General features: G+C 40.9%; 1 protein-coding gene across 1 annotated transcript in view; it reads left to right on the top strand.

Moving 5' to 3' along the window:
- The window catches only part of LOC129765108 (serine/threonine-protein kinase PAK mbt), a 39473-nt gene that overhangs the window by 17547 nt on the left and 8765 nt on the right, over window positions 1-13161 (top strand). The window contains exons 2-3 of the mRNA XM_055764981.1: window positions 3310-4003; window positions 4063-4183. Coding sequence (XP_055620956.1) covers window positions 3310-4003; window positions 4063-4183 — 815 coding nt within the window. The remainder of the gene's footprint in view (window positions 1-3309; window positions 4004-4062; window positions 4184-13161) is intronic.

Here is a 13161-nt window from a genome sequence, read left to right as displayed (position 1 = left end):
GACGTTCAATATTTCTGCTGAACAAAACCGATGCAAACGATGGAAAATATACACCATCATTCTTCAGTGTTTGTTCGTAGTTGTCATCGTTTCCTTTTCTGTTTCTCTTTCTACTCCTGACGTCATTAAAATTTGAGAGAGGGCACGAGACCGCGAGACTACACAGCACCAAACACCCCAAACGAGCATGATGCAAAAAAAGAACTAATTCATTCAGGATCCTATGAATGTGGTGGTATTCTTCGTTGATGTGTGGTTTTAATTCGAGCGTTTTTATCGAGTTTGTTCATTCGACAACTTGAACCCGGTACATATAGTACACGTATGTCTGCTTACGTTTCAAAACCTCCGCTGCATTGCCGGACATGTGGATGAAATAGCTGCGTACTTCGGTCTTAATGCTGACAAAATTGTGGCCCAGAGCTATGATGGTGCTACTGTAATGTCCGGAGATAAATCTGGTGTGCAAACATTGGTGAAACAACGGTTATTCACTGGATATATTCATTGTCGCGCACACGTGTTGAACCTGGTTTTGCTTCACTTATGCACAAACAACAAGGAAACATCAAGGTTTTTCAATAAGATCTCATCTCTTGCGGCATTTTTCTCGCAGTCGTCATCGGAATTGAAGCAATTTATGAAGACCAAAACACTAAATGTTTGCAAAAATAGATGATTTGAATTATGCACCTATCAATGAATGTGATTGAGAGATTGAGATTTACCTTGACGACAGTGTCTTTGATGCTGAAACTTTTACTACATCCAGAGGTCCTCACGCATTCATGCTTGAGTTCAACAGTGTATTCTTGTTAAAACTTTTTGCGAATATTTTTGCACATACGGACGTTCTTTATCAAATTTTGCAAAGAAAATGAATTAGTGCGTATCGTCAAGGCTTGCCTTGCTTCTATAGAGGAGCTCAAAGCAGATCATCATTCCGATAGTGCGCTCAAAGATGCAATTGATGTATCTGGCGAAACTATGCATGACACTAACGTCATCAAGTGTCATCGTTTATATGAATCGATTATAGACAAAATTATTGACGAAATGACGGAGCGGTTTAAAGAACTAGATGAATACAAATTCGTCGCTTTGTTGAATCATGAAAAATTCACAAACTTCGATGTCGCATTACCTACTGGGAATTTGTAAATGCTTATTTCATACTACTCGAAATTCGATGAAGCGATGTAATGAAGCTTTGTAATAAGCTGACGGTTCTTTTTAAGTTATAGTCATTGTTCCAATTATCGTTGGACAAAACCTGCATCAAACCTTCTCCGAAACGATTGGCCAGAATGATACTGACATTGCCTAATACAACGGCATCCGTTGAAAGAAATTTTTTTGTTGTTCGACGGATCAAGAATTATTTGCGGTCGATATCTGACCACAAACGGTTATTCGGAATTATGATGATGACTGTGGAAAAAGATTATCTTTATGACATAAGGCAGATGTCTTTATTTTATGAGGAATTCATTGATAAGTTTGCTCTCATAGTTGACCGTAGGATTCTTTTATTATACAGGCAAAACTGTTTTGTGCGGGTGATGGCGACCGCACAAAAAATCGTGTTCGCTAAACAATTTGAAAAAAAAACTTTTTGTTATGTGGTGGATAGGGACCGCATAAAAAAATTCCTTAAGAAAATAACCCAAATCCTAATGATTCCATTCGTGATCAATATTCGATTTCCTTTTTTCACTTCCATAAGCGGCCTACTCACTTGCGCAGATAATAAAATCAACTCTTTGCTCCTTTCAATAAGTTCCTACTAACATCTTAAAACAAACAAAACAAAACATGAATGGGAATTAACTGAAACAGTCAAAGATAGAAAAAAAATGACCGATTACTTCATTTTCTTCCAAATAACGCACAAAAAAAGTCGCACCAAAAAAATCGCACAAAAAATTCGCATAAAAAACCGCACAAAAACTGGTTTTTACTGTATAGATAAATGTTGAGAAATAAAAATGTTAAAATCTGTCGCAATACTGTTGTTTTAATGTTGAAAATGAAATTGAACAGATAGCTCAGTTGGTCACGCGTCGCCTCTGGTTCGCTTTGAAAATTCGAGGGTCACATACATCCATTGGCCTCTATTCACCATTCTTCAAAAAGAAGGTCCTCGATCTATCCATGAAGGCTGCCCCAAAAACACGAAGAACTATTTTGGAATACATGTAAATTGATGTATTCCTGGTATAATGCGTCATTTTGTATACTGTGAATTGAATTTATAATTGACCTAATGCATTATTGAACATTCTTATGCTTCCTTATTAAGGGAAAACCTAATCAATGGATAATTCTTTAAGTTCTGTTCTGCTAGCCTGTCCGTGCCAAACGTGGAGGTATTCGATTAGTACCAATCTCATGCTTTCTTCCTCAAATAACTAATCGGAGTTGACAGTCAATGTTCTCGAATCTGTCCGTTCATAAAACCCAAAACACACAGTTGCTGTGGGTTCTATTCAAATTCGATAGCGCGCAACAATGCCCAATAATTGCCGTTTACCCATTATTCCCAATTTTCAGTTTTGCTCAAATGCACACCTGACATGCCAGTCAAATAGAGTTGATGAATATTTGCCTCGAGTCGCATTATGTCGTCTCTTTTCCGCGTTATTCATTTTCCGCTCCCACTCCAAACCTACCGGCTGTTTTCGGTCGGGATACGGTTGAATGGTTCCAACATTAACGCAGCAGCAGAAAAGTGGGCAACCCCTCCCAACAGCAGAGAAAGTGTTGGAATGTGAGCTGACCGGTGGAAAAATAAAAACAATTGAACCTTTTCCGTTTCATTTTGCTTGACTTCTTTACTGACTCGACAAGACAACTATCGATAATGATGGCTGGCTCAGGGTGGCAGAGAAGGTATGAAAATCACTTGACTTGACTAGGCTAGGAAAGGCAAAAGACGCAAACGTTTCTTCGTGCGACTCGTAATCTCCGAGCCGTTTGGGAATCGGGGCCACTTGATATGGTTGAGGTAGTCGTAACTTCGGTATGGCATGACACTGAAACGACAAACATTGGCTTGGTTGAGTATGCAATAGGTGTGATCGGACGAAAACAAAAAAACTTTTCCGTCCAATGAATATCAATATGTTCGGATTGAATACGGGGTGTACGTGATTTGATTCCACTTTTCGTTATAAAACATAGGAAGTGTTGGATTGGATTCGTTGGAGAAAACAACTTTGTGTGCCACGCTTATTTTGCAGTAGCTTATCTCAACCTAGCATTAAACGCGTGAAATCATGAACTGTTTTTTTCTATTTCTCTTTCCAGATCACAAAAGTCTTCCCCTACCGGTTCGGATGGTATCCACCGTTACCCGCATCAAACGTACCCCGGGCAGTATCCAGGATCAATTCAAGGATATCAACAACATGGAAGTGGTGCGCCACCGTTACACAGTAAACCCAACTTCAACAATTCCCCTCTCGGTCAAGGCCAATCAGCTGTAACGCCGCCGCATCCAAATCATCTTCATCAGACCATGCATACGCAGATGCCACCTCAAGCAGGATTGTCGGCAACACAGCAGCAGCAGCAGTACGACGGATCACTTGGGAACCTGGCCGCTCATCACCAGCATCATCATCCGAACCATCTTGGAAGCGGGCAAACTGCGACGATTGGTCTGCAACTTCAGCCACAACAGCTTCCTTCTCATCAGCAGCAGCAACAGACAGGAACTGGTCCCATCAATGGACCCGGACAATTTCCGAACCATCATCAGCCTAACATGCACCACAAGATGCCATCACCTACTTCCATCGCTGGGTCTAATACCGAGCAGAATGTAAATAGTTTAAACAATATCCATCCCAGTACAAAAGCCAACTCGCGTGCTTCCAGCTCGAGCGGAGGAAACATTTCTGTGGCACACAGTACAACATCATCCGTCCAGACGGGTGGCGTTAGTCAGCAAAGCGGTTCCGGGTCGACGAAGGCAGAACAGCGATTGACACATGAACAGGTAAGATCGATTATAGACATCTATCAGGGAGTTCTAACATTTCCGATCGCTTATTGTAGTTTCGTGCTGCATTGCAAATGGTCGTTTCGGCTGGTGATCCACGGGAGAATTTGGAAAATTTTACAAAAATTGGTGAAGGCTCCACGGGAACTGTCTGTATTGCGACTGATAAATCGACGGGTAAGTTGGAATGTTGAAACAATATTTAACCGATGTGATAAGTTTCGTTAGCTTCTATCATTGTTCATAACATTTATACTTTCGGTTTAACCAGCTTCATTTCACTAGAATAGAATGCATTCTCTCTGTACTTGAAATTTTCCTGTTGAGTATGAACCACTGCGTCCATCGTTTTGAGCTATTGTGGTAGGCTATTAAGGAAGCAGTATGTTGATAGCTATAACGAGATAGGAGCCAATCAGGGATAACTTGGCTAATGAAATTTATAGTCCTGATCGGCGATGCAAACCCAACCTCCTTGGACTCTAGAGTGGCCTTATTAAAATGTTGAGGTTTGAGAGGAGGCGATCTAACGTAGTGGTAACATTCATACCTTTCACGCTAAAGGTCACGAGTCAACTCTCACTCCCAACATTCTTCTAAAATTGGAAGTGACGAACCAGCCAAAAGTGTTGAAAGTCACTATAATATAGAAAAAAAAGATGTTGAAGTCTGCGTCTTGTTAGAACTCCACAATTGCAAAGCAAATGTTCCGAGGATTTTCTCTCGGTATTACAAAAGCGACTAACATCGTCCTATATGAAACTTATGTTTCGGAGATGGTATTTTCTCAGGCAGTGTCTTATAGACCAGTAAGTCTTTCTACTGGAGAATCAGTAGAAATTTGTTAATAACTTGTTAACTAACTTTTATCTTCGACGTGATAAATCTTTTTGAGTGGTTAAGTTATACATTCATCCGATCAGCCTTCACTTCCCATTTCTTTAGCTTTTGAATACAATAAGAAATTCCACAGATTGTTTTTGGGCTAGTGAAGGACAACCTTGAGTCGCGCCTTGCAAGTTCATCTGCTAGTTCATTTACCTTTATTTATTTACGAGAGGATTTATTTATTCATTTTCGTCAAACAAATGTAGACCACATACTTATATGTTAATGTTCCTACGGCACATGTTTGTTTTTAGCTCTTTTTTATTCATTGTTGTGTCAATTATTTTGCAGTGCTGATTGTATATACGCATCATGCGGTTGATAGGGGTGTTATTTACATAATTTGTTCTTGATGTTTTGATTAGAAACAAATTGTGTTCTTAGTTGACATCTAGGTACGTAGACATTTAGTTCTTCTAGTCATTCAACTGATTGTACTTGTTGCGACGTTAGGTTATGACAAAGGAAAGCATTGCAAATTTCCGGCGTTCTTCTAGTGCTTGAATGTTTATGAGCATGCAGCGTGCTTCATATGAAGGAAGTGGAAATGAGGTCCAATTCAGTTTATGGAGTGCAAAAAAGAGAAACTGTTCCTGGACTGACGCAAAGCGTTCTTCATGTACGACCATATACGGGTTCCAAACGATGTTACAATAATTCGGAATAGGCTTTACATTTGTGATATATAAAAGCTTTTGTGTATGGGTCCTGGATGTTATGTGAGAAGCAATTGGCAAAAACTAACACACTGTTTGCCTTATTGATTACATAGTTGTAGTGTGATTCACGATTCATGATTAAAAATCCGGCTCTGTTACAGCTAAAACGCTAATGAGCTTGAGCTTGGGTAGACTGTACAATTCGTAGTTGCTCTCCGTGATTGATCTGAACCAACCAAATTGCACAATGAACACACAGAATGACGCTTGGGACTAGCAAATCATTTTCGTTGTGCAACTTTCGGTGATTCGCTCTTCGCTTTAAATGGTCAATAACGAAGTGAAGGACAACCTTGAGTCGCGCCTTGCAAGTTCATCTGCTAGTTCATTTACCTTTATTTATTTACGAGAGGATTTATTTATTCATTTTCGTCAAACAAATGTAGACCACATACTTATATGTTAATGTTCCTACGGCACATGTTTGTTTTTAGCTCTTTTTTATTCATTGTTGTGTCAATTATTTTGCAGTGCTGATTGTATATACGCATCATGCGGTTGATAGGGGTGTTATTTACATAATTTGTTCTTGATGTTTTGATTAGAAACAAATTGTGTTCTTAGTTGACATCTAGGTACGTAGACATTTAGTTCTTCTAGTCATTCAACTGATTGTACTTGTTGCGACGTTAGGTTATGACAAAGGAAAGCATTGCAAATTTCCGGCGTTCTTCTAGTGCTTGAATGTTTATGAGCATGCAGCGTGCTTCATATGAAGGAAGTGGAAATGAGGTCCAATTCAGTTTATGGAGTGCAAAAAAGAGAAACTGTTCCTGGACTGACGCAAAGCGTTCTTCATGTACGACCATATACGGGTTCCAAACGATGTTACAATAATTCGGAATAGGCTTTACATTTGTGATATATAAAAGCTTTTGTGTATGGGTCCTGGATGTTATGTGAGAAGCAATTGGCAAAAACTAACACACTGTTTGCCTTATTGATTACATAGTTGTAGTGTGATTCACGATTCATGATTAAAAATCCGGCTCTGTTACAGCTAAAACGCTAATGAGCTTGAGCTTGGGTAGACTGTACAATTCGTAGTTGCTCTCCGTGATTGATCTGAACCAACCAAATTGCACAATGAACACACAGAATGACGCTTGGGACTAGCAAATCATTTTCGTTGTGCAACTTTCGGTGATTCGCTCTTCGCTTTAAATGGTCAATAACGAAGTGAAGGACAACCTTGAGTCGCGCCTTGCAAGTTCATCTGCTAGTTCATTTACCTTTATTTATTTACGAGAGGATTTATTTATTCATTTTCGTCAAACAAATGTAGACCACATACTTATATGTTAATGTTCCTACGGCACATGTTTGTTTTTAGCTCTTTTTTATTCATTGTTGTGTCAATTATTTTGCAGTGCTGATTGTATATACGCATCATGCGGTTGATAGGGGTGTTATTTACATAATTTGTTCTTGATGTTTTGATTAGAAACAAATTGTGTTCTTAGTTGACATCTAGGTACGTAGAAATTTAGTTCTTCTAGTCATTCAACTGATTGTACTTGTTGCGACGTTAGGTTATGACAAAGGAAAGCATTGCAAATTTCCGGCGTTCTTCTAGTGCTTGAATGTTTATGAGCATGCAGCGTGCTTCATATGAAGGAAGTGGAAATGAGGTCCAATTCAGTTTATGGAGTGCAAAAAAGAGAAACTGTTCCTGGACTGACGCAAAGCGTTCTTCATGTACGACCATATACGGGTTCCAAACGATGTTACAATAATTCGGAATAGGCTTTACATTTGTGATATATAAAAGCTTTTGTGTATGGGTCCTGGATGTTATGTGAGAAGCAATTGGCAAAAACTAACACACTGTTTGCCTTATTGATTACATAGTTGTAGTGTGATTCACGATTCATGATTAAAAATCCGGCTCTGTTACAGCTAAAACGCTAATGAGCTTGAGCTTGGGTAGACTGTACAATTCGTAGTTGCTCTCCGTGATTGATCTGAACCAACCAAATTGCACAATGAACACACAGAATGACGCTTGGGACTAGCAAATCATTTTCGTTGTGCAACTTTCGGTGATTCGCTCTTCGCTTTAAATGGTCAATAACGACGCCGGCCACGTCCAGACAGTCACCAGGAGAAGGGAAGGAATGTTAGTATGAAAAGCCGCTCGAAGGCCAGAAGGGTCGCCTCTATACGCGTGGTTCCCTAGCGTTTATCATGGAAGGGATATTTGTTAGTGGGTAGGGTTAAGAATCAGGACTCACTGCTGTAAGCGATGAGAACACTGTAAACGCGGAGTTTCAACCTCTCGATGAAACGACCGGACTGACGATATTTTTCAATTCATTGTGTGTCGAAATTTCCAATTCATCCCGACGACAGAGGTTATCCTTGAGAAACGTAAGAAGGTCACCGGGGAACACCTCTACCATTAATCAAACTTTAAATATTCATATGCTTTCTGAGTTTTGAAATATTTTTATTCCAAAGACAAAGGATCCATAATGGCGGGTTTACATTAGGGAGATCTATAGCTATAGATGGATTTATTCACGTGAAAATAGGTGTAAACGGGTGAGAATAAATATGATACACTTATTCGAGGTATATATAACTTGAATAAATTCAGCATATGTAAACGCTTGTGAATTTCTCACTGGTGAGAAATCACTAAAGTTGGATGCAGTTCTACTTCAGGTGAATAAATTCGCCGAAGATATGAATATATTCATTATAGAAGTTCACGCTAGTGTAAACGGTTGATGCGATTTCTATAAATCTCATCATATTTCTTCACATGAATATATCCCTAGTCTAAACCTACCCTAAGAAACTTGAGAAGATCACCGTGAAAACCACTACCTATAAAGCTAACTTACAGTATATTTCGTGAACACTCACGTCGCTACCTTCTAGTTTTCGGAATATTTTTATACACAACGACGAACGATCCATGAGAAATTATAGGTCTCCGAGAAACACCTCTACAACAAAAACGGGAATCGTCTGTTACTAAATTGCTAATGAGCCTAAATATGTTACATGTCACAAACATATTTTGACGCTCTGTCGGACGGTCAGTTGGCCGGAACTTTCACTAGTGTTGCCGAAAACTTTCTTGTTGGCATGTTTTTCATTTCTGTTTTAGCTTTATTTTTTATCCGAAATATATATTTTTATTAAGGCTCATATGGCGTCAGCCTGACGGGGCCGGGAGTTCAATATTTCGACAATGTTTGTCTTACAACTATGTCAGTAATATGTAACCCAATTACTCGCGGTTGGCTCGAGGTTAGTATTACAAGTGTTTTCGTAATTGTGATGTTGCTATCTCCAATGCGCTGTACGTGTGCCCGACACGGGATACTTCCTATTGGGATGCAGTTGACCATTAATCAGCAACGCCCCCCTAGTCTGTACCTCATATCTAGCGTGGTGCGTCTTCTTGACTCGAGGAATCCAGGATAGAATGGTCACTAGCCGGCACAAACATCAGCTCGTGTAGAGTTGTCATGAGCGGTACAACCTTTGCCTCTTGTTGAATGATCAGTGGACTGCACAACCTTTGGCCCGTGTATCTGTAAAGAGTGTGTGTATGTATTGTCGCGACTAAGTAAAGATTTATAGATCGGATAGGAGGGATATGAAACAGGGACACAACGAAGGAAACATCATTAAACGTTGACATCGGCGTTTCTGAGGAACAGGTATAGATGAAGCAGATATCCCGGACGGGGATATCCGATTGTCTGCCTATTGCTCTCAGTGCTCTAGAGAGCTGAGAGCGAGCAGCACGGAACCGGATACACGACCAGACAATATGCTCGATGTCGTGGTAGCCATCGCCACAATCACAAAGATTGTTTGCTGCGAGCCCAATGCGATAGAGATGCGCGTTTAGGTTGTAGTGATTGGACATAAGCCATCAAGCGAATGAAATCACGACCTACATTCAATCTCTTAAACCAAGCACTCGTCGAGACCTTAGGGATAATCGTGTGTAACTAGCGACCGAACTCATCTTCACTCCACATGCGCTGCCAACTAACGAGTGTGTGCTGACGAGGAATGTAAAAAAAATCGTTATAAGCAATTTGCCTTTCAAAAAGCGTGCCTTCTGAAGCGCCCACCTTATCTAGCGAGTCCGCTTTCTCATTCCCCGGAATCGAGCAATGAAAGGGAACCCATGCTAAGGTAATCTTGAATAAATTTTCGACCCAAACACTCAACAGATGTCTTATTCTTGTTAAAAAATAAGATGAGCGTTTATCAACTTTCATTGAGCGGATTGCCTCTATTGAGCTGAAACTGTCTGAAAAAATAAAATAATGGTCGATGGGCAATGTTTCAATGATCCCTAGTGCCCAGTTCAGCGACATACACGGAACAAGGATCTTTGAGTTTGAAAGAGGCACTGGAATTTTCACTGAAGATGCCGAAGCCAGTGGACCCGTTTATGAATGAACCGTCAGTAAAGAACATTTTATCAGATCTAACTTTTCCATATTTTTCCGAAAATATCGACGGAATAACATTGGAGCGTAGATGATCTGGGGTTCCATGAATTTTTTGTTGCATGGACAGATCAAAAATGATCAAAAAAGTATGGGAAGCAAACTTGGTTGGAGATGCCTGGTTAAGGGTGCATTTCATGGATAAGGTATTCATGGTGTAAAGACATAAAACTTGACTGAGGAGTCAGTTGGAGTAGATTTTCGAAGTTATCAATCATCAATGGATTTATGATCTTGCAACGGATGAGAAATCTGTAGGATAATTCTGTGAACCGAAGAGTAATCGGGGTTACTCCTGCCAAGACTTCGAGACTCATCGTATGTGTCGAATGCAAACACCCCATGGCTATACGCAAGCAACGATATTGTATTCTCTCCAGCTTGAGAATATGAATCCTGACAGCTGGAATGAGGTCTCCTGGATGGGCGCCCCACCATGTACCGGTTATTGTTTGGAGAAAATTGGGTCTTTGCTGGCATTTCTGTTTCAAATACACAATGTGTGTTCCCCAGGTACATTTAGAATCAAAATATACTCCAAGGTATTTGAAAAACATCGAGTGCCTGATCGGTTTGCCGGATAGGTGAATCTGGAATTGGGCGGGTTCGTGCTTCCTTGAAAAAACTACCATTACGGTTTTCCCCGTAGAGAATTCGATACCCAGCTTGAGAGCCCACGTGAACAGGTTGTTCAGGGTATCTTGCATGGATTTTTGCAGAACGGCGGGATTAGTACCCGTGATGGAAATAACTCCATCGTCTGCAAGTTGTCTCAGCGTGCAGTTTCTAGTTAGACAATCATCCATATCATTGACGTAAAAACTATACAAGGGGGGGCTTAGGCAGGAACCTTGTGGTAGGCCCATAAAACTGTATCGAGAAGATTTCAAGCTGCCATGATTGAAAAACATGTGCTTTTCTGACAGTAAATTGTACAGGAAATGATTCAGAATTGGCGAAAGTCCACGATTATGAAGTTTCTCTGAGAGAATTTCCATGGAAACTGAATCAAATGCCCTTTCGATATCGAGGAAAACGGAAGCCATTTGTTCTTTGCGAGCAAATGCGATTTGGATTTCAGAAGATAGCAGCGCGAGACAATCGTTCATCCCTTTACCTCGGCGGAAGCCAAACTGAGTATTTGACCGCAAATTGTTCGTTTCAACCCACTTGTCCAAACGCAGTAGAATCATTTTCTCTAACAATTTACGAATACAGGATAACATTGCAACGGCCTATACGAATTGTGATCGCAAGCCGGCTTGTTGGGTTTTCGTATGGCTATCACTCTCACTTGTCTCCAGTCATGCGGGACTGTATTCAGCTCCAGAAATTTGTTGAACAAGTTCAGCAAACGCTGTTTCGCCAACTCGGGAAGATTGTTCAACAAGTTGAATTGAATCTTGTCCGACCCCGGAGCTGAATTGTTACATGAGAGGAGGGCAATTGAAAATTCTACCATCGAAAAATTCTCATAATCGCCTTGGAGCGGAATGTCGCGTACGACGCTTTGTGCAGGAACGGAAGTTCGGAAGTTCATGCATTGAAACAAGTGCTCCAGATATTATTTCTGCAAATATATCTAGTCAATATTTTTCGTGAGGTCATACGCAATATCGACTGACTCACGAGAACCTGATTCATTGGCGATCGATACAATTATTGGCAGGTGATCACTATCGTAGGGATCTTGGATTACCTTCCACGTGCAATCCAGGGATAACGAAGAAGAGCAAAGTGATATGTCTAGCATACCTGCCCGTGCAGGAGGGTTGGCTATCCTAGTTGCTTCCCCTGTATTTAAAACTGTCATGTTGAAGTTGTCACACAGATCATAAATCAGCGTGGCACAACTGTCATCGTAGTGTGACCCCCATGCTGTTCCATGGGAGTTGAGGTCACCTAAGATTTGCCGCGGCTCCGGGAATGCCTCGATGATATCAAAAAACTGATGGCGGCCGACCATGGTTCTTGGAGGAATATATATCGAGGCAATGCAGAGGTCTTTGCCATTGATTTGTGTCTGTCAAGCGACAACTTCAATGCCTGTCATCGATGGGAGAGTGACTCTATAGAAGGGGTGACATTTTTTGACCCCCAATAGTACGCCACCAAACGAGTCATTTCGATCGAGGCGAATAATGTTAAAATCGTGGAAATTCAGCTCGTCGGCTGAAGAAAGCCATGTTTCACAGAGGGAAAATACATCACAGTTAGAACTATAAACTAAAAATTTAAATGGATCTAGTTTAGGGATGATGCTTCTGCAATTCCACTGTATTACAGTGGTCAAATCCTTGACCTCTTGCACTGGATCAGGCATCGAGGGAAATGAACGCTGCTAAAAAACCACATTTTTCTTTCAAAAATGTTCTCACAATCGGGAGCAAACATAATACTATGCTTTTAATAGGGTCATTTATATTTAAAGCGTTTAAAATGTTGTCCACCAGGTCAGAAAGCGCAAGCAAACCAGATTGTGGCTGTTGCCTCGACCGCGAAAATGAAACAGACGAGCTGGGTGCTGCTCTGGGAAGTGCTGAGGTCCCCTGGTGCGTAGAAGAACCACGTAAACCAGGTGGTACTTGCTTCGGTTTATTCTCAGCACGTTCGATTTGAGGTTTCATTCCAACTTGGGAAATTTCGGTCATCTTTCTGGGGAGTGATGGAAAAGAAGTAATTTTTCTTTTCCTGATGGCACCCTGCGATGTACCGGAACTTCCCGCATTGGGAGCGTCAGCAACAGGCTCGTCGTTCTGCAGAATGGAATAGGGATTGTCCTGAGTCGTTGGAACGGAACTCTTAAACATTTCTGCATAAGTCCGCTTGGAACGTTCCTTTAAGGAACGCTTGATTTTTTCCCCTCGTTGTTTGTACACCGGGCATTGAATAATATCATGAGGAGTCCCGCCGCAATGAAGACACTTGTGCTCTTCCGCGCAAGGATTCTCATCATGGCTTCCTTCACAATCTGCGCAACGTTTTTTATTGCAACAATAGGCGGCCGTATGACCGAGTTGCATTTGTTGCATATCATTACCCGGGGTACAAACAACCGCACAGG

This window comes from Toxorhynchites rutilus, chromosome 2 (genome assembly GCF_029784135.1).
Source record: "Toxorhynchites rutilus septentrionalis strain SRP chromosome 2, ASM2978413v1, whole genome shotgun sequence".
NCBI lineage: Eukaryota > Metazoa > Arthropoda > Insecta > Diptera > Culicidae > Toxorhynchites > Toxorhynchites rutilus.
This window is presented reverse-complemented; position numbering and strand designations above follow the sequence as displayed.